A 22,064-nucleotide genomic window follows, 5' to 3' on the forward strand; every position below is an offset into this window, starting at 1 on the left:
TTGAGGAGAGCAGCCTGCCATGCCTTGCGGGTCACCTCCCCAGCCAAGTAGCAAACTCATACCGCAGTAGCTGATGCCAGCTTCACAGTGCTGTCTGCTTTAACCCGTTGTAGCAACAGGGAGGGCCCTAACCAAGTCATTTTCAAGCAGCTTGAAATCAAAGAAAAAGAAGAAGACATTTGATAAGCAGACAAGGAGGGAGAAACACATTATGTTCACTGAACAATAACAGAAATTAGAATGGACTTCTCAATAACAACAGTGGTGATCAAGAGATCATAGGATAGCATCTTTCAAAAGCTGAAAAACAAATTCCAATTGAGAGTTCCATCTCCAGACAAAATGATCTTCAAAAATGAAGACAAATACATTTTCATACAAATAGAAGCTGAGCAAATTAATAGCAGATTCACCCAACAAAAAACACTAAAGAAAGAAACTCACACAAAGGAAAAGATCTTTAAAGGAAGTACAGATACCCAGGAGGAAATGAAGAGATCTGGTTAAGATAAATATGTGGGGAGGCAGGAAAAATGTTTTAAATTTAAGATTACTGATTGTTTCAAATATCACTAATAAGTACTATGGGGTTTATAACATAGTAAAAATATATGATAACTATAGCATAAAGGATGAGGTGGTAAATGGAATTCCATGGTAACTGGCTTTTGTCATGAGGCAGTAAAATGCTAATTCAAGGTGGAATATTATTAAGCTTAACACACATTGTAACTTCTTGAATAAATTAGGGTAAAATACAAAATAGGCATAACTAAAACATGAAGATAATTGTAAAAGAGAATAATGTAAAATCCTTAATTAAAGGCAGTACAAGAACAAAAGAGCAAGAAAGAGATGGAACATATAAATAGGACCTTAAACTCAATTGTTATCAGTAGAAACATTAAATGGAAATGAGCCAATACTCATTAGCTATTCATCTTTAAAAGGTTGTGAGTGTCAGTCTGGATTAAAATATGTTGAATATGTGCATATGCTATGACCTAGAAATTCTGGCACTGGATGCAAATGGAAAAGGTCTTCAGGTGAAGGGAAGATGAGCAACCATTACCAGAGCCGTGGACAGAGAAGACATCTAGTTCGGGACAAGAGAGGAGTGACAGGGTCATCTTCACCTCCCCGTTTCTTTGCTTCTTTCTATGGTCTCTTGTTGCAACAATAATGCACTACACATCAAAAAAAAAAAAAAAAAAGGAAAGGAAAAAAGATATGAAGATACCCAAACGCATAGTTATTTTTGAATGGCGAAATATGAGTCATTGTGATGATTGTGATGTTCTTTTTTCAGTTTCCTCAGTGAATCTATTATCTTCACCAGAAGAAAAATTTCACAAATGATATGTAGTCCTGAAGGGATAAATCTTAATTTTTTTCTATGATTATTGGTTATTTGGCTTTCTGCTTCTAGTCTCGATATTTGAAGCTTTTTCTCTACAGAATAATGTATTATATATATATTGTCAATGGTTTAAGTTGTATATAGTATTTAAATAACCATCATCTATAGTTATTTCTCTAAGTATTATCTCTTCTCTGTCCTTGTTTATCCCCCAGGAAAAATTTAATAACAATCAAGGAATAAAGTGTTCACTAATGTCAAGCATATAGAGTCACTAATGCAACCATATAGAGTGCCCAGAAATCATCTAAAAATAACAGTTTCACATATAAGAAGTTTTCACTTTCTACTGTTTAGAAGACTTCCCTGTGTCTGGAAACTGGTTAGATTGTCTACTCAGGTTTTGTAAGGACTAAATGACTTAATACAGGTTAAGGCAATTAATACTGTGCCTGCCACTTCACAAATGACCCATTGCATTAGCTATTATTAGTTGCTTTGATGATAAAGTTAGCTGTGAGCTCCTTTCTGTTAGCCACAATACCCAACACAGCTCTGGGCACAAAGTGTGATGTTTAGGTTTTTACCTAATTAATTAATCAAAGTCTGACTTGTCACACACATTCGGATTTCCCTCATACTTTAAATATAGTCAACGTCTTAAAAACTGCTCTAAGTATTAGCTCGTTAAAAGCAATCAGCTGATGAATTTTAGCAATTTCTGCTTTTTTTTTTTTAAACAAAAGTTTATTTTTACATCATTTTGTACACTTTTTTCCCCATCTCAATTGTAATCCCCATGGGTTTCCCATTACCAAGTCACCCGTGTGCCATCACCATAAGCAATTTCTGCTTTTATTTGAATGTTCAGCCTTTGCTTTCTGGTGGTTCGTTTAAGGCAATACATTTTCCTCAGAGTACTTCTTTAACTCTTGCATCCCACAAGTTAAGATAACGGTGTATTCATAGAGACTAAATCATTACAGCAACGGTGCATATGAAGCACTTAGCACATAGTGCCCAACACTGGTTAGCTCGCTTCAACTTTTTCCTATAGGTGGCCAACAAACAATTATTTGGCATTCACAAGACGCCAGGTAAGTAAACACCTGTGTAGCTGAGCCCACTCAGGGACCTGGCTTCCCTCTTCCCCTGGTGACTCCGCCTCTCCCCTAAGGGGGCGGGGCCTGGTCTCTTGCCCGCTGACCCCACCCCCGCCACGTTTCCATGGCACTACGCAGGTTCAACGTCGCATTCTCTAAATCCGCTGTCTTCTTCCGCTCTCTAAAGGCCGCTCTGGGATGACGATGGGAAAATAGTCCCTTAGCAACAGGATTCTTAGCACGAGGAGGCGGAACCAGGGCGGGGTTTAAGAGCAGGAGGAACAGGAAGCTCCGAGGCCTGGGACTGGATTGGCTGGATTGGACCTCGCGTTCTCAGGGGGTGGGCTCAAGTGGGCGGAGGGATCCTTCTGAGGCGGCGGGCGGCCCGCCGCCTCCATTTAAGGCGGGGAGAGCGGCGCGGGAGACAGTTGCTGTGGTTTCCATACAGATTAGGCTGGTTTGTTCTGAGACCTAAAGCTTACGAACGCCGCGACCTGCGTCCGAGTCTATCAAGCCGTACTTCAGACCGGGGGGCCACGAGCTCAGTGTCCCTTTTCCGACCAGCCCCGGTCGTCGCTTTGCCTTCGCCACTCGGCGCGCGGTCAGGTCGGCTCCGGCGCAGCTGAGGAGAAGGCCGCCGGCGAGATGTTCAAAAACACGTTCCAGAGCGGCTTCCTGTCCATCCTCTACAGCATCGGCAGCAAGCCCCTGCAGATCTGGGACAAAAAGGTCAGGGGCCGGGCTCAGCGGCGGGGTGGGGTGCAGGGCTGCGCCCCACTCATGTTCCGGGCTCTGCGGACGGAGTGGAGGGTAGCTGAGGCCTGGGGAGGCCGAACGGTCACTGCTGCGCCCCGTCCTCACTCCTGGCGGGACTGAGGTTCGAGGTGGGGGCGTGTGAGGAGGTTGTGACAGGACAGGAGTGTCTCGCGGCCGTGCGCGCTGTGTGTCGGGCAGAGGCCCCGCCATGCAGACTTCACTTGCCCCTTCGGCTCCTCTGAGCCTTTACACCCCATCGAGTCGTGGGGCAGATAGTGCCCCTCTCGCGGCAACGCAGACATTCTCGGGAGTCAGCTTTGCGAAGCTACCTATATAAGGAACTGCTGTCCCCTGATTTCACAGATAGCTACTGGGCGCCTCATTTGTGCCAGGCACAATGTAGGGTGCGGGACACAGAGCCTTTGTTCCAGGCACCCTAGTGGAGGCTCAGCCAGACAGCAGTGTGCCTGGGCTACATTCATTTGCTTCTTTCCTGCAGCTGACCCCAAACAGGCCAGAATTTGAGGACCTTCTGTCGTGTGCCTCCAGTTCTTGATTTTTTCCATTAGGACAGTTGCAAAATGGTGACAGTCTTGTCTCGATGAATAAGCTCAGGGACTGTACACGCCGCTTCTTCATTCAGATGCCTGCCAGAAGCTCCTTTCTCTGCCCCCAGGAGATGTCTACCTTTTGGGGGATGTTGAGTAGTGGGGCATGTGTGTTCAGCCTCAGAGTTACTCTGCATTTTTTACTTTAATATTTGGCTTCTCGTGTAAGTTTCCAGATAGTCAGTTTCACCCTCTTGTAACAGGAGTTAAGGTAATCACTTTAATGTAGGTGAGTGATTTAGGACATATCCTTAGTACTGCCCTCCTTGGTGGGGGGGGGGGGCATGAAGACAGGTGGTATGTTGGAATGGTGCCTTACAGAGCTGGGTGTAGAGTAAATAAGTGGTTTGGGTAGGTGAAGTAAAAAAAAAAAGTGGATTTCACCCCAGAACAGCGCCCTGTCTTTCTGCACCCATAGAAGAGAACTCTGCTTCATAGTTTGGTAGAGAACTTGGCCAGCTTTCTGCACCAGCAGAGTCATGCATTCTCAGAGCAGGTCTGAGGATGGGGTGCTGTTAATGTTATTTTTATGAAATAGCGGAAAGATCTGCATATAATGAGTTTAGCTTTATCCATATATGAAAAATCTCACCAGCTTTCCTCTCCCAAAGATTCTGTCCATAAGCAAGATGATCCAGTTTTTTTGCCCTCCTGTGTCGCTGAAGTTTTCAGTACCATGGACTAGTTCACATTGGACTAAAACATTGCAAACTCTGAAAATGCAGCTCAACAAAAAGAAGTTGGAGGAAGTGTACCTAGCGACTTCATGAGGATAACAACTTCCCAGTTGTGATTTGGCTTAGTGATAAGTGGTCAGGATGCATGGAGTGGCCTTGTGTGCCAGCTGGACTTGGAAGCTGAACTGTAAAGTGTCAGCATGAGGCAAATGAAATAGAGAATAGGATTTGACCTAGGCGCAGCTCAGAGAATGTGCTAACACTGAAACAGTTCCAGTGGTAGGAAGGCCTCACTGTTTCTATGGGGTGAGACTTCTGCGAGAGTTGCACACCCTGGACCTGTTAACCATTCTGGAGTTAACCATTCTAAACTTGATCTTTTGTTTCATTTATTCAAAGGCAGCCTTTTGACTAGTCAACATGTATACACAGCGGTATATAAAAGAGTAACCATGGTGCTCCATGTGTCCCTTAACAACGCCACTAGAGGTCGGATGGTGCCCTACAGATGTAAACAGGTGTGAAAACATTGATCCACTAGCTGGGTTATGTGGAGTAAATAAAACACATTTTGTCAAAGAAAGCCTTTAGAAGAACACCCATGTTAAAGAAGAGCCTCATAATAATAAAGTTTTATTTCTTTTCTTTTTTAAAGATTTTCTTATTTATGCATACAAGAACTGGCGTACAGGCCAGAGGTGTACAGGGTGAGAGGATGCATCAGAGAACAGAACAGGCAGATCTACTGAAATACACTGCTGAGAAGGGCAGCAGTTAACATGAGATTCTTCCTATTTAGAATAGCTGGGAAATTCTATTCCCTCCCAGAAGGAGGGAAACTCCCTCCCACAAGGGAGGGAAAGGGAGAAAAAGGGAAAGTTTGGGGCCAAATCATAGATAATTATAGTGTGCCTTTTCTTAGCTATGTTATATAAAGCCCTGAGGAAATATTGAGAATCCAGCCAGGAAAACACTGGGAATTGATATACTTATCAAAGATTTATTGAGCAACAGCGAAGTGATAGGCATTGTATAGACTTGAGGAGATAATCTCTTTGGAGAAAGATGAGGTATCTTTTCTGAAGACGTTTTCTCTGCTCCAGGAATAAGCAAAGTTGTAATAAGGGCACAGTTTGATGGAAGGAAGGAGACACTGTCTACATTTGTTTAGGTATGAACCTGCCTTTTGCTAGTAGGTACATGTTGGCTGTGGTGCTTATTTGTAGTTATTATTTTGATAGCGCAGAACTTCACTATTTTATTTATTGAGTTTATGGATAGATATTCCGTAATTTGAAACAAATTGATTTCTGGGTATATTGGTTTGGTTTCTGTTTAGGCTCTGTGTCTCCCATTTCTATCTTTATGTATGAGCTTGTGACTGCTGTATTCACAATACCAGTGAATTTGCAAACTCCATTGTTGTGGGTATAACTTGCTTGTGTTTGAATCCCTGCCCTTTATTGACATTCTATGATATTCAGAGCCCCTGCCCCCCATTTCATTCTTCAACCCCAAACCTTTCACTGGGAGTTTTACCTTAGGTCTCCAGTGATGCTCTGTCACCCGGTGTGGCAGCGGCTTATTTGCTGTGTGTCACCTGGTAGACGGCACGTTCCTTAAGGGGAAGTATGATGTCTTGCTCTGAAACACCAGTGCTGGAGAGATCAGACTCTCTGGGTTTGTGTCCTGGCTGTTTTCTGCTGTGTAAAATGTTGGACAAGTACTTAACTACTGAGTTTCTCATCATAAGACTGACCCCCACATGGTCGTAGAGCTCAAGTGAGGATGTACATAAAATGTTTGGCCTATAGCAGTAACTAGGGTAGGGAACTGAGAATTTGCTTAGAGTAAATAAGTTTATAACTGAGACCCTTGTCAGATGCCTATGAGTAGGAAGTACACTAAAACCACAATTCTGAAATTAAGTGTTCATTGGACCATGGTTTCCCTAGTCCGGAATCTCTAATAGGGCTCTGAGCATTGACCCCCTTCTGACTAAAAGCCTGTTCTTTCTCCCTCAGGCAAAGGCCTTGCATTTTCTGGCCCCTCTGCTGAAACCCACGCCTGTACCTCATCATCAGCCTCCAGGCCTTAGTTCAAAGCACTTTATCAGAGAGCTCTTTCTTGACCCTCCAGGTTGTTATTTATAGCTACTCATAGGATTTCTACTTCCTTTTTATCATAGTCATTCACTTGAATAAACTTATTAAGACCTAAATTTCTGGCAAGACTATAAGCAAATAGATTACATTTATTAAAGGACTCTTATGAGTAGTTTGTAAAGAAAATACTAGAAGGCTCTTATTCCACTTTGGTCTGTATAAAACAACTTTCTGTCTCTGGTAGATCCTGAAAGTGCACAAGATGAGGATGTTAATTCACACAAGAGCCTCCTTTTCTCTTGCCTTGTCTCTCAGCAGCTGCTGATCTCCCTATCCCCAAACCAAATGACAGAACCAGAATTTTTGTGGTGTTGTTGCTAGAGTGGTAGATTCCTGTTCCAAATTTAAACAGTAAACAGTTTTTTTTTTTTAATCTCCCATTGTAGCTCTTAACTAGCAAGTTTTGTTGGTACATATTAAACTGACGGAGTTTCCAGTAGGATTGAGTGACTTTGGACATGGAGTTGGCATGGTTATTTTTTCCCCCTGATTTTCCTAGGTCATTCTATGTTCTTTATTATCCTGAATAACAGCCTTTACTAGAATTGGAGACGGTGTGGGCTTTAGTTACACTTGCTCTTTCAGTGTACTGTTAGGAAGAGGTTTGTGTATGCCTAGAATTGTTATTCTGCAGTCTGGAGTAGGGCCTGTTAAGCGTAGAAAGGGAAGAAACCTTTGGCCATTTCTAGCCTGTGAGGCCCAGGCCTTGAGTTGGAGCTATGCGCAGCTCTCCCTACAGAGGTCTCCCTCTGCTTGTTTTTTGACTGGAATTCAAGCTGTAGCCTAGGGCAGAAACTTGCCTGTTGAACACGGACAGTTCTAATGGCTTAGCATAAATTGGAACATGTGTCATTAAGACGAGGATGCCAGATGGCTGGGGGCTCAGCTGTCAGCCGGGTAAGTGGGTAGAGCCAGAAAATGAAAACTGGGGATGGGGAATGGATACTACTTTTGTTACTTTAAAGCTCTCAGAAATACAGTGTAATGGCCAGCGACCTCTCTACCCCAGTAGTATTTCCCTCCTCAGCTTCCCTCCTCCTTCCTGGGGTATACATTGAAATACAAATCAGTGCTCTTTATTAACTGCCTGGCAACCATGGGAAACCTGGGCGTGATTGTAAAGGGTTGACAGTCCCTTCTGGGTGTCTGCAGAGGCTGAGAAACATTCTGACCTGCCAGTTGCCTGGGTTCTGGAGCTCCTAAACTACCTGCAGCTCATGGTTGGGGTGGGGGGAGTAGTTAATGAAATTTAAAAAAAAAAAAAAAGAACACTTAAAAAGAAAAAACAATTGGCACTTTCTAATTTAGAGAGGAAAGTAAATAAAACCTGCTTCCACCATGAGTAATAAATGCTGACCAGTTCATTTTTTCTCCATTTCAAAGCCAGGCCTGCCTAGTGACCTCTGAACTGGAAGGCCTAAGGAAAGGAAGTTGCTGCTTTCTGAGACCAAGCACCTTGTTATGTTTTTGTCAGAAACTAGATGAGGAGGGGGGAGTTGCTTCCTGAAGACCTTTATCATTTGAACTAGTGACACCCAGAGTGCCACAGTGGTTGGGGGAAGACTGATAACTTGGCTACTCCAATTTACACTTGGGTCCCACCTCAGAGCCTAGACAAAAGGTTTGGGGATTTACTTAACTGTTAAAACACTAACTCTTGATGCATTGCATGCAACCCTCCCCCCTTTTCTTCCAATGAGTTTGTATTTGTAGCCCTCTAAACTTAATAAAGGGGAAAAATCATAATTTTACTAGCAAATCAACTAAGTTTGATTTCAAAGCTCTGGCAGTACGTGATGTGGGAATGCTTGTGTTTTCTCTGAGGACTGAACTTGCTCCTTGGGCAAGGCTCTATTTAGCTTGTCTCGCCACAAGCTAAGTTAAAATTCTGGAGGGCTGGTGAGTATTCCTTTGAAAATACTGTCATTTCTCCTTTAGGTGCTCTTGTTCTATAGGATGGATACGTTTTTAATTAATTTTGCAAGAATTAAATTTGTTCAGTGGTGGTTATCAGATGTTGCTGAAGGAAGTATCTCTTTAAAAAGTTGTTGAAAATCCAGGAACTGGGGCAGAAACTGAGGGACACTACAGAGTCTGTTCTGGCTTCCAGTCTGACTCCTGCTTGCAGCGCAGGCTTTGTGTTCTCCTGTGAGGGCTGAATAGCTGGATTTGCTGGATGAAGTCATCGGCTATACACTTGGAGATGGGAGATGGGCAGCACAAGTTTCCTAACATTTCCTCCCTGTGAAATCTGGTTGGGCTTTCTGGAGCTGCCAGCGACTTCTTGCTGACTCTGGCCTGAGAGACCCCTGGGGCTATAAGAACTGAGACCATGCTTTCAGAGTTGGGGGCATTGCCGCATGCTGCCTTCTAGCAGTAGGAGCCCTTAGGCCCATTAACTTGATCTTTTCAACTCAGCCACCTGCTTTTTATATTAGAGACCTTTAAAGAAAGAATGAAGTTATGTTATAGAGACCAATATTAGTGGTATGTTATAAATTAGTGTTTGCATCTTGTTGGGATACTGTTAGCACTTACCAATATGTGATTGCATATTTATTTGGAAATAATTTCATAATTAATTCTTCCCTCACCATCAAGTCTTCCTGGTTCTCCATAACAGCTGTGGGCTAGTAAGTAAAGGATGAATATTGCCACACTGGCTGGGGAATGAGGTGGGTAGCGTTGGCGTGCGCTGCATAGGCCCAAGCCTTTGTGCTCTTTATCTCCCTTGGAAAGAGGCCCAGAATTCAGAGCAGAAGGGGCATTGGATATCATCAGCTCTGTTTGAGAAGCACTTGAATGTGATGTTTGTGTCTTGAGATCCTAAGAAATGCTACATTGGCAGAGGTCTGGGGCCATCCAATGAACATTCTTGCTCCTGATGGTGCTTTTTGGGGCACGAAGAGCAATTTGTGGGAAAGCATTCTTCACACTGCTGGCCCAATGGGCTCTGTGATCTATGCCTCAGGATCTTACTCCATGGTGGGTATGTTATCCAGGAATTAAAAAAAAAAAATCCACTTTGAATCTATTCATTTGTGCCATTGTTCTTGTAAATTCCAGAAGTTAGCAAAAATTCTAAAGCTTAGTTTATTCCTAGCACAGTACTAAGCATTGTGGAAGGTACAAAATGATGCTTGAGCTTATACTTTTTTGAGGCAATAAGAGTAACATGTTGTAGGGGAAAATGGGTAGTGACGTTACATGTCACCTGGGCATCATTAAGTACACCACAGTGGATCACATTCACAATGACAGCTCAAAGACACTGAATGCCATGTTACTAATAATCTCTGGTGGCAAATATGCTCACCACACAGACTCAGCACTGTTCCCTCCCTGTATGCAAATCTGACGGAGAGCCAAATAATGGAGCTGTTGAATATGACTGCTGATGAGTGGCCATTTTCACTATACCTAGAAAAAGACAACTTGGTTGTCTTTCTGAGGCCTGTTCTAGACTGAGAATAGGATGTTGATATTTTTCATGTTTCAATAGATTTAACTATAATGGTACAGTACTTTCTTAAAATGCTATTGTACATTTCTATCTGCTCTGGTCATATTAGGTACTTAAGAGTCTGATAATTGTTCTTTTCTTAATATTGAGAGAAGGAATCTATTAATATTGATTCCTCTCTATCACATACCTTGTGTATGTGCAGCAAGTAGTACCAAAAAAGTAGTGTAAGTGCTGATTTATGTACTTTAGGCTGCATAGGCCATAAAAACCCTTCAGAGAGAAGTCCTTGTGGGCTGAAGGTGCAGGCTTCTGTGTATGGCACAGATGGGACTTGAATTTATATTTGAAAAAGTAGAAACTTGGGGAAAGAAGATAAGAATGAAATAAGAATAGACCTAGGGGAGTAATGCATTTTTCTTTTTTTTTTAGTTGCCATCCTCTTCCCCAGTGACACTCAGCATTTGACCTTTCTGGCACAAAGATGTGTAAGAGGCAGTGTGAAGCTGTGGAAAGTCTGGGCATTTGTTCTGACTCCCGCTCTGGGGAGCCTCTAGTTTGCATTTCCTGGGTGTCAGTGTCCACATTGGTGAAGTAAAAGCAATACTACCTACTTTGCGATTTTTTTTTTTAAGATTTATTTATTTATGCATACAAGAACAGACCAGAGGTGGGGGAGGAGTGAAAGGATTCACCAGAGACAGTGGGGGAGCAGAATAGGTGGACTGACCAAAATACACTGCTGAGAGGAGCAGTGGGCGAGATGTGGGTCAGCATCCTGGCAGGGGATTGAACTTGTGCTGCAGTGGCTGGGGACAGCGCCATAGCATTGTGCTTTAACCTGTTGCACCACCAGAGAGCACCCTGTGGTTGTTGTTATTGATAAAATTAAGTGAGAGAATGTACACGAATGTTTTCAGTGCATAGTAGGTGCTCAATAAATGTTAGATTAATCTGAACTAAGTTGTTTTCTTGGGAAGATTACGCATTACCAAGTTACTTGCAATTCCTGTGGTGGTTGATCAGATCCTATATCGAGGTGATAGCATAGTTGACATATTAACTCACATACCATGTCACAGACTTCTATGATGCCTCTCGGGCCACTGTGGTTTTCTTTAAATGGACCCATTAAGCCCTCAAAAATTTAACAAAGCTTTGACCAAATACTTCACTACTAACCAGTTTAGTTTTCTTCCTTTTAGGTGCGGAATGGCCACATCAAAAGAATCACTGATAATGACATCCAGTCCCTGGTGCTAGAGATTGAAGGAACCAATGTCAGGTAGAGTGCCACTCTGCTCCCCCAGCCACACTGTACCCCGCGGGGCTGCCCATCATAGAAGTTAACAGTGCAGACTAGTCAGACTGCCCGGTGTGCATCCAGCCCTCTGCTTAGAGTTTGCCTCGCCACGTTACCGCGTCCCCACGCCTTAGCTCCTCATCTGCAAAATGGGGTTACGACAGTATGTCTTCCTTATAGGGTCATTGTGGAGATTAAATAAATGAATGTCTCTAAAACACTTAGAACCTTCTCGGCAGGAAGTGAGCGCTCTGTCTGCATTAGCTGCTATGGTTACTGCTGACCCATGGTGTGTCTGGGGACGAGGATACCTCTTGCCCGATGATCCAGCTTATGGCCAATGTGGTCTCTGGTGCCACAGCCGTGTCAGTATTGTTTTTTATTATTTGACGATCCTTTTGGACTAGAATTGTATCTTCTTTCACTGGTCTGGCTAGTTTTTCACTAGATACACTGGTCTGACTTTGTTTTCAAGTGTTTATTGTTGATATCTAGTCCTAGGTGAAGCTTTTGTTTCATAGTCCAGTATTTTTTTTTAAGTGTCAGCTGACTTAAGAGCTGCCATCATTGGCTGATGCATGTGATCTTTTAGCTCTGCTTTTCATTTCATCCTAGGACTATGTGTTATTGCTGGCATACCATACATGAAAAGGAAAGTAGTGTGTTTATTGGTGTTTCCTTTCTCTACAGCACCACATATATCACATGTCCTGCAGACCCAAAGAAGACATTGGGAATTAAACTTCCCTTCCTTGTCATGATTATCAAAAATCTGAAAAAATATTTTACATTTGAAGTTCAGGTAAGTACTTGCCCATAAATGTGTAGCTCTTGACTACTTAGGGGAAAGAAGTATTAAATCTCTACTACGTACTCTTTTCTGTGTCTGCTATACCTTTATTATTTTGATAGACCCTTGATATTTGTAATCAAAATTAAATGCCGAGCTTTTAAAGAAACAGTAAGAATTCAGAAAGTCTAATCATTTCAAAACTTCAGGATTAGAGTAATGTGCATTTGGGCAATACTGATGGATACGAGAGGTTGGTGGTCTCTAGTAATTTATTTTTTTTTTCTAAAGGGAAGAATGTTTATGAAATCATTCTGTGGTCTGAGGGCTTGCAGGGTGTGTCATATGTCATAAGCAGCTGGTGTTGTCTTGGCAACAAACAAGATAAATTTGCTACTTCCGGGCCATCTGCATCCGTGTGACCTGTACTGGTCTGTTTATTCTCCCTTGGGTTTCAGCCTTGGGAAACCGGGCTGTGGGAGCTCAGGTCCTTGTCTTACAAAGGTTGTTTGCTCCTTCCAAGATGGAGTTAATGTGGCTCCTTTCCCTGTATTTTACAGGTACTAGATGACAAAAATGTGCGTCGGCGGTTTCGGGCAAGTAACTATCAGAGCACCACCCGCGTCAAACCCTTCATCTGCACCATGCCCATGCGGCTGGATGATGGCTGGAACCAGATTCAGTTCAACCTGTCAGACTTCACTCGGCGGGCATATGGCACAAATTACATTGAGACCCTAAGAGTGCAGGTGCTGGCTCCTTTTCGTTGTGGAACCCCAAATGGGAGGTGGGGGTGACTATACTCATGTGTTGGTTACTGGCTAAAGTTCCCCAGTCACTGTGCAGGGAGCTTTGACGTCAGAGAGGTCTTAGACATATGGGGAGGATATAGCAAGCAAAATCTCTGTCTTGCCTGAAGTACCCAAGCCAAGCTGAGGAGATGCCAAGGCGATGAAGCTTATTTATTGTTTATTTATCAAGAGAAACTATTCTTCAGCCCAAATGTTCACTTTTCATAGTTCTTTATTTAGGTTAGTCCACCTAAAGAAATTCTTTCCATTCCCAAATCACTTTGCACTCTGAAGAGATACTACATCCTACTTCTCAAACCATCTAGTACACACATTATTTCAGTTGAGATCTGCGGGTGCCTCCTGTCTTGGCTCAACCACAGCAAACTTAGGAAAGCTGCAGGCTCCCTGGATACAGTGACTACTCCAACAGTATGAAATTACAGCTGCTCGGCCAACAGGCCACATGTCTGAGGTTCAAACCACTGGAAGCCGTGGTCGCTAGTCTCAATACCAGTGTACTTTCAGACTGGGAGAAATAGATCAGATGAGTAGCTGATAGCACATTGAGAAGGGCTCTAGGAGAATTGGGAAAAGAGAGTGGGTAATCACGTTTAAAGTCTGAAAATAAATCTTGCACCCACAGATCCATGCAAACTGCCGTATCCGACGGGTTTACTTCTCAGACAGACTCTACTCAGAAGATGAACTGCCAGCAGAGTTCAAACTTTATCTCCCAGTTCAGAACAAGGCAAAGGTAAGCCGGCCTTCCTCAGAGGAAGGCCAGACAGTGAGCTGGGGAAGCTCTGTTGCTGGTGAGTGTGCTCTTCTGAGCTCAGCTGCCGAGCCTCTGTCTGTGGCTCAGAGTGGGCACTTCGAAACCTTCCCTCTGCATCATGAGATCGTAGGTCTTCTACGTCAGCACTGCCTAGCAGTGAGCCTGTGAAAGGTTCTGTTACTGCTCTCTGCCTCTCCTGGGCGGCGTCATGCTGCATCTTGCCCAGGCCTTCCTGGAAGAATATCACAGGATCTTTCACCCGAACCTCTTTAGCAGCCCCAGAGTAACTCTCAGCCAGTGGGGCCCTTCTGACACGTTGGGTTGGGGACGTGCTCATGATGTCCGCTGCCGGCGTATTTGCCTTTCCCTACAGCCTGACAGTCCCCTTGAGTGTTACAGAGGTAGGTGACTCTGACCATCTGTTTTCTGATAACTTAAACTGATGCCTCTTTTCTGTTTTTTGTTTGTTTGCTTTTTTCCTTCCAGCAATAACTGGAGTGCAACTCAAGGGATAGATCCTGGATGTGACTCTTAGTTTTAAAAAGAAACTATCTGGAGGACAATGCAAAAACCAAATATTTATATTAGTTCACTGTGCTATGGTTCTTTTATCTATGACTTGGTGTCCTTTGTCGTGGACGCCGGTGACCATGCCCTAATGCCATAATTGCAGTGTAAGTACAGTGAGGGATAAGCCATCCTTTGTCCATGGATGCTGGGGTTTATCCTGCTGCCTGCCCCAGCGCGGGGGGGAGAGATTCCCCGAACTGCAGAATTAAAGATGTCCCATAAGGCAGTTTCAGACCTATATTTCTAGCTACGGTTTGTTCTTTGTTTTATATATTATCTGAATGTATGTAAATGCTGTGTAATAATTTGGAAATGAATAAAATGGTATATTCTTGGTTTATAAATTTGTTCTTAATTTGTGACTTTTTTAACGATGATGTTTCTCTTTTCTTTGTCATACGAAAATACTACTCTTTCCAAAGACCTTCCCAAACATTCATACTGTGAAATAGCTTGCAGTAAAACTTAAAAGAACAGGACAGTTCTGTGTATACTGATTGGAACAGCCTTCAGGGTAAATTAGGTAGAGGAAAACCTAAGCAGCATGTCACCAGTAGAAGAAGCATATTAGATTTTGGCTCAAAGTGACACTTCAGACAAAATGTCATAAAAGTCGTATTGCTCTTAACCACTTGTGAAGGTGTGGTATTGGAATCATGCGTGCTTTTTTTTTTATGTATGCTTTTTTTAAAAAAAAAAGATTTATTTACTTATGCATACAAGAACTGGGGAGTGGGCCAGGGCCAGAGATGTAGGGGGTGGGGGTGAGAGGATTCACCAGAAACAGAGTGGGGAGTAGAACAGGAAATCCACCAAAATGCAGTGCTGAGGGGAGCAGTGGGTGAGATAGGAGATGTCTGCTGCGCCCTGTGGGTCAGCTCCCTGGCTGGGCAAGGAACTTGTGGTGCCTTGGCTGTGGATGGCTTCAATAGCTTCACTGTGCTGAGACTTAACCCCTTGTGCCATCAAGGAGGCCCCACATGCTCTTTGGAACCAGCATATCTAGTGTTCCTCAGGTTGGTATAGATCACGGTGTTCGTACCTGACCTCCAGATGAGGGGCTTGCCTTGAATTTAGGGACATATAGCAAAATATTTCTTTAAACACTAGAATCACATGAGGAAAATGAAAATTTGCACACTCACCCCCCTCACAGTTACTGGGCATATCCTTGGTTAGTGGAATAACCCCAGTACACACAATTCACTTGCAAAAGTTAAACTCTAAATATGGTGCAACTCATTTGTGTGTAACACTAACGGGGGAAAAGCAGTTTGGGGGCGGGGCAGAGCAAATGTACATGTACCTAGATGATCCTGAAGGCTGCAAGGAACTAGGCCAATGATTTCCTCTGGAGAAAATGGTTTTTGTATTATTTGTGCACTTGTATTATAAAAATAATTTTGAAAAGCATTATTTACATAATCAATTGAATGTCAAAAAAACAACAAAAGGGTCATCTTAGGCACGTGCTCTCCCAGGCACTCCATCTTGGTTTGGTTTTTCCACAAGAATGACCTTGGAATTATGGGTACCAACCATTCTGACTTTGATTATTAGAAGTGAAAGCACATATTGCTAATTGACGTTCGTACCGGCTAACTGGCAGGAGCACTGTTTGGCCCCCTTATCCTTCGGCGTGTGCTCTGGAGAAGCACAGCCAGACCTCTGAGGTGGGCAAGGGGAGCTGGTGGCGGAGAGAAAGTTGCTCCAATGCTACCGCCTTTGACACGGACTTTTCATTTCTCCTCACAGTTGTCCAGTGTCTGACACTTAGGTGGGCTCGGTCAAGACGACTTTGTTCTTTTCCTGCTAACGACCAGACTAGAGCGGCCCTTCCCGCGGATGCTGCCCCTTGCCTTTGAGAATCGCCAGTCATACAGCATCAGTGAATGCCCATCCACTCAGGTGACAGCCAGCCCCAGTCAAATCTGTGTATTGCGCACTTTGCCACCCTTAAGCATGTCAGCACTCCTGGTGTCAGCCTGCCCGTGCCTATCTACTGAGCTTTTTGGGTCACAGTATGAGTTCGCAGAAATGAAGGGGGGTGGGGTGGTCGGTGACTTCAGCAGAGCCACTTGTGTCTGGCCACTCTATCATGAAATCTTCCTTCCAATCTAGAGTCTATTGTGGGATGAAAGATGCTTTTGTGGAGGCGAGAAGACCCAGGCTCACTTTTCATTTCTCTTTGGTGCCAGGACATCAGCAAAATGCTCCTGGAAGTCCAGAGAAATACAGTCACACACTCTCCTCCACACAGAGCCCCTTTCACCCTGAGGCACTTGTCAGACTATGTATGGGGATTACCTCACCACCCTCCTCGGGGTGGAAGGCGGCAGCTGTTGAGTGCCCAGATGCTTCATGTGTCCACCCAAGAGGAAGTGAGGGGGCGTCGAGGGTGATGGGATGGATTATCTAAGCTGGACCTGGGCCAGTGTGAATTGTGGCCCCACTGACTGCTTGGCCCTTGCCCTCAGTTTTCAGCTCACCAGGAAGATGACAGCTAGCTGGGAAGATAAGGGAGGAGGAAGGAAGGGAGGCTGCTCAGCTAAGGCCTCTTCACAGAGCTTGGGCCAGAGTGACCGTAGGTCATGAAAATTAGAGCAGGCAGAGTTGGCTATCTGACTCCCTGGAAGTCGTCCAAATGGGGTGTTACTAGTTGGCATGAACGTCAGGGACAGGCATGTAACCATCCCAAAAGGTTCACCTTGGTGAAGAACAGATCCACTACTATTTGCCTCTGACTCACTAACTGCTTGCCTGCATCCAGGCTGGCAGGTTGACGGGCCAGATCAGTCCCCTCCTGGGGCAATAAGGACAGCCCCCAAGCTCATTCCCCTCGCACCTCAGCAGTTTCAGCCCAAAGCCTCAAGTACCAGGGGATTCGCTGAAAAAGTCTCGGAGCTCTTCTTACCCCAGCCCCTTCATATCCCAGCCCCTTCACCACCCATTTTACCGATGAGGACACCTGAGCCCAGAGAGAGATGGGCTAGTCCCTGTAATAGTGACAAGGCTGGAAAGAGGGCCGCATTACCTGATGGGAGTCATAAACCCCCCCAGTCCTCTCATATCGGTGTCCACCTACCTCATTGGCTGGCTGTGTCTTTTTGTAAAGGATGTTGACAAGTCAGATAGCCAGGCCAGTCCTGGCTGCACAAGGCAGCTCGAGGACTAGACTCAGCTCTGCCTCGGCACAGCCTCCAGCAGTGAGGCTGGCTTGGTTTTCCCAGTTGAATTCCAGGGCCTGAGTCTGAAGGTAAAAAGCTGTGAGGCAAAGATTTTTTTTTTTTGCAAAGATTTTTTTTTTTAAAGTAACATATTCATGGTAAATGGAAACTCCAAAGATGATGATGTAAAATTGAAGGCAACCTCTGTTCTTGAACTGAAAGTATTTGGGCTGAGCACAGTTTTAAGTACCTTACATGTATTTTACAGATTTGCCAAACACTGAGATGGGAACTATTATTCTCATTTTACAGATGAGAAAACCAATACTCAGATCAGTGTGCCCAAGCTCACACAGTGATAGCCCTGGTGGTAGAAGCACGGTGTAAACTTGGGCAGTTTAACCTCCACGTTGGCCACTTCAATCACTGAACAACTCATGACCTGCTATATGAGGATCAGAAGTAGCCTGACAATAAAACATGTGAAACTGATCCCAGAACTGGACTGGAAGAGATGTCTACGAATAGTAGATTAGCTCAATTGTAGACACTGTACATTTTGGAATACTATACAGCAATGAAAAGGAACAAATGCAGCAACAGCGAGTATACCACCACCATAGTGCAAAGTTTTGGTTCCATTTTACAATTTTTAATTAGGCAAAACAATAATAATACTGTTCCAGGATGCATTATTTATAATATTCTTTAGTGACAGGCAAGTGACAATCTCAAAAGTTAGGAGTGCTTTTTACTTGGAAGTAGTGGTAGAGTGGTGACAGACACAGGCAATGGGTGAGGCTCTTAAGAGAGCCTTCCAGGGACACCAACAATATTTTTTAACCTGGTTAATGTTTACACATGAGTTTGCTTCATCACTATTTAAATTACACACACAGTTGAATATGTTCTTCTGATTCTATTTCCAATTTTAAAAAAAGTCAAATCCAGATTACCTCATCCTGACCTAATAAAATGTGGGCTCTTCAGGCCCAACTTATTAAAATATATAGATTTCTCTTTCGGGAGATCTAGATCCAGCCCAGAAACCTACATGTTAATACCTGGTCGTTTTTGTGTTTCTTGGGAAGCTGCTCCAAGTTGAAGGACACAAAAGTAAGTGTGACTCTCTGAGAATAGAGAAGTGAGGTGCTAGGAAGCAAGAAAAGCTTAATTCATCCCAGGCACAGCTACAGATGGCAACTTCCCCTGCTCTCCTTTTATAGTTTCTAGTGTATAACCTGGGTGTCTCTGCCTTTTCAAGAACCTGACAACATGGAGTCCTGGAGTGCAAACCAGGGTTGTCACAGAGGCACTCCCAGTGCAAATCTGCAAGACACTAAACATCTGGATAGAGCATGAGGCTTGGAAAAATTGTGCCTCTTGGTCTCCATGGTGTCTGAAGCAAAGCAAAAACAGTGTGCTAGGGTGGGATGTGGAAATGCACTTGACAGAACCCCTTACTGAAAGGATGTAAATGTCACCGAGAGCCTCTGCTGTTTTATTGCATGAGGGTAATATTAGCAAGGGCTTTCATGAATTCTCTCATCACTTGGATTTGCCCCAGCCCTTTCTTCCATAAAGTTGTGAATCTGGGTTTTGGGGAGGGAAAACAGATCAGTAAGTAAAAGAGAATCTACACATCCGTGTGCTCCCCATGAAGTGCATCAAAACGGAGTGAACCCACAGCTCACTGAGCTTTAGGAAGCAGTGGCATCGATTTCCGCACGCTCGACAGTCTCCTCTGCTGTTGATCACACCACCTAGTAGCCCGAGGGAGAGAGAACTGCGCTTTCCCGTGGTTACCTCTGAGAGGTATCAGTCCATGCACACATTAGCCCTTGTGCTCCAAGTCACTCTCCAAAGCTTCCTTCCCTCCTGTCTGCCCTCATGTTCACTTGAACCCTATAACACCCTCGCAAGCCGGGCACCTCTTTTCTTGGTATTGGACACTGACCTAAGCCAACATGTCAGACAGATTCTCGGCAGCTCTCAGAGGTAACCACGGGAGAGCGCAGTTCTCTCTCCCTCGGGCTACTAGGTGGTGTGATGGACAGCACAGAGGTGACTGTCAAGCGTGCAGATGCCACTGCTTCCTAAAGCTCAGTGAGCTGTGGGTTCACTCCGTTTTGATGCACTTCCACGGGGAGCACACGGATGTGTGGACAGAGGAGCTAAGTGTGTGAGTGGGGGCGAGGCGAACTGCCGTCCCTTAGGAGCTCCAGGCTGAAACTTCAGGGCCTTAGATGACTGGCCTGGTCAGAGTCAGTCTGCCCCATTGTGATGGGAGCAGCTGGACCTGTGTGATGTTTCCTGGCCTGTCATTTATTCTGAACTTATTTCAACAATAAGAAGGTGGGGGTTTGGGTTGGTTTGTTTGCTTGTTACATCCCTGTGCTAATTAGAAGGAAGTTAGGGTGAGAATTCATTTGCAAAGGTGGTGCTCACTTTGGTCAGTGTGCTGGTAACCAGACACGGAGAGGAGGTGCTCTACACCCAGAGCTTCTCAGCAACTCTGCCCTTTGCCCCAAGCCCCTGCTCCCAGGGGGCCCCAGCAACCTAGCAAGCTGGAGCTTCTTGAGGCCCTTAGGGGCCACGGGCCTTCCCCTGTGGTATTTGGGCATTAGCTTTGTCGCGATGTACCCACATACCCATGGAAGCTCTTGAGGTCTGAAGGGTGCTTCAGAGCACCAGCCATTCCCCAAATGGGGGACCCATGGTGGTTACCACTTCTTCCTTGGGGAGTCCATGGGCCTCAGAGGCCCTGCCTTATCTGTGAAATCGTATTAAAAGAAAAGTACTTTACACAGTACTTCTGACACCCATGGGCCAGTTCTCCAACACCACTTGGGTGTCCTACAATTCTGACTCTCTACCTGGTGTTAGCATTAGATCCCATCAGCCCCACAAAACTGCCCCCCTAACCCCTTGCCAGTAGAGGTGTGGTAGGCCCCAAAGTTGCCCGCATTCCTGTTTGAGCTACAAATTGGATATTTCTCTGGTTTGGTAATTTTCTCTAATGGCTGATAAAGTGCAGGAAAACCAGTTTGCTAGTTTATTATCTAATAAAGTATAGAGAGGAAGAACCAGGTGAAAGGGACACAGGGCTCAGAAGAAGGTCTGGGAGGGTCCCGCGTGCAGGGATTTCTGTCCTTGTGCCTGGGGTTCGCCCAGCACGTGCATGTGCTCACCTCTCCAGAAGCTTTCCAAACCCTGTGGTTTAGGGTGTTTCCACTGCATAGATGTCCCCAGTAATACGCTCAGCCTCTGGAGAGTGGGAACGTGGGGAATGGGACAGGTTCCAAGCTTCTCCTCATGGCTTCATCCTTCAAGTCACCAGCCCCCTCCTGCAGCTCTCTCAGAGCCCTCCAGGGGTTGCTTCATTAGAACAAAGGACACTGAACCCTTAGGAAACTCCAAGGGAGTTAACTCTGGCCAGCCAGGGGGGCCGGGGGCGGGGAGGACAGGCGTCAGGGGGGACAGGTGTCAGGGAGTTTCACTGCCTCTCCTGCTTTAGGGCCCCATGAGGCCTACACCCTGGGGCCAGAAGGAACCTGCCATGATAATAGCCTGAAACCACTCTGCTCAGAACAGGGCCTGATGCTCATCTCAGCTGCCCCCTTGATCTCTTGTTTCTTTTTTTCAAATGTAAAAATAGAAAATTGCAAAGTACCTGTAGTCCCATCACCCGAAGTATCGCTGTGAGTTTTCAGGTTTTGCTTCTAGTGTCACCCATATAAGTTCTGACAGCCTGTCAGTGGGCCAGCCGCGTGACCACTACCTCTTAGCAGGAGTGGGTTGTGTCGGGCTGGCTCTGGGCTGACTGAACCACAGACCTTAAGGCAGCAAGTTTCTGCCTTCTAACTGGTGGAAGCTCTTGGCTCCAGGCTACTCTGCTGGAAGGGCCTTGGCGGAAGAACCCACGGACAGGTGGGTGTTGGAGGAGCAGGAGGCCCTAGACGAGCTGGAACAAGAAACTCGGCTTTGACTTCGGCTGGACGTGCTGCACAGGTGGCCAGACCAGTGGAACTGCCCAGCGGGCTCAGCTAAGGTGGGAGAAACGGGAGCATAAATGGTGGTGGTTTTAAAGCAGAATTTGGGGTTGTTTTCTTACAAAGGATACAGGAGATAGAAACTCTGTGGCCCCTCCATCCCCTCTGGCAACCCCCTTCCTTGGGCTGCTCCCTTCCCCTCAGCTCTCAGCCCCTTAAGCAAGGGAGGAAAGGATAAAGTAACACACAGGAGAAAGTAGGTGATGTTTCTTTGTCAGCATAGATGTCATCTTGGTTGCAAAAAGTAAGGGGATGGCTTACCAAAGGTAATGCAATGGGAGGTTTTCTTAAAAGGATGAAGTCGAAGGAAAAGGCTGAGGGTAGAGGGAAAGGGCTGCCGCCAGGGGAATGACCCTGCTGACATGTCAGCTCTCTTGTGTGTTTAGGTGGCAGGGGTGGGTGGCCTCAAAGTACAGCCTGAGAACTCCTGTGACAAAGCGCAGAGTGAGAAAGCCCACTTTGGCCGCCCCAAGAATGGGAG

The 22,064-nt window shown here is 45.0% G+C and overlaps 1 protein-coding gene across 1 annotated transcript; it reads left to right on the forward strand.

Annotated features, from left to right (window-relative positions):
- The first annotated feature begins 2,871 nt into the window (after positions 1-2,871).
- On the forward strand, positions 2,872-14,703 carry CFAP20 (cilia and flagella associated protein 20). Its single transcript, XM_004690520.2, has 6 exons — positions 2,872-3,192; positions 11,338-11,417; positions 12,126-12,237; positions 12,786-12,974; positions 13,663-13,773; positions 14,281-14,703. The coding sequence occupies exons 1-6, from the start codon at positions 3,109-3,111 to the stop codon at positions 14,284-14,286; spliced, it is 582 nt and encodes a 193-aa protein (XP_004690577.1). The 5' UTR covers positions 2,872-3,108; the 3' UTR covers positions 14,287-14,703.
- Positions 14,704-22,064: the final 7,361 nt, after the last annotated feature.

The sequence above is a fragment of the Condylura cristata genome, unplaced genomic scaffold (genome assembly GCF_000260355.1).
Source record: "Condylura cristata isolate star-nosed mole 26May11 unplaced genomic scaffold, ConCri1.0 scaffold00028, whole genome shotgun sequence".
Taxonomy (NCBI): Eukaryota; Metazoa; Chordata; class Mammalia; order Eulipotyphla; family Talpidae; genus Condylura; species Condylura cristata.

What these genes read in the sequence shown, in the direction of transcription:
- CFAP20 (XM_004690520.2), top strand. Translation starts at nt 3,109, where the DNA reads ATGTTCAAAAACACGTTCCAGAGCGGCTTCCTGTCCATCCTCTACAGC. An exon ending in ATTGAAGGAACCAATGTCAG is followed by an intron (nt 11,418 to 12,125) that starts GTAGAGTGCCAC and finishes CTTTCTCTACAG; the next exon opens with CACCACATATATCACATGTC. An exon ending in ATTTTACATTTGAAGTTCAG is followed by an intron (nt 12,238 to 12,785) that starts GTAAGTACTTGC and finishes TGTATTTTACAG; the next exon opens with GTACTAGATGACAAAAATGT.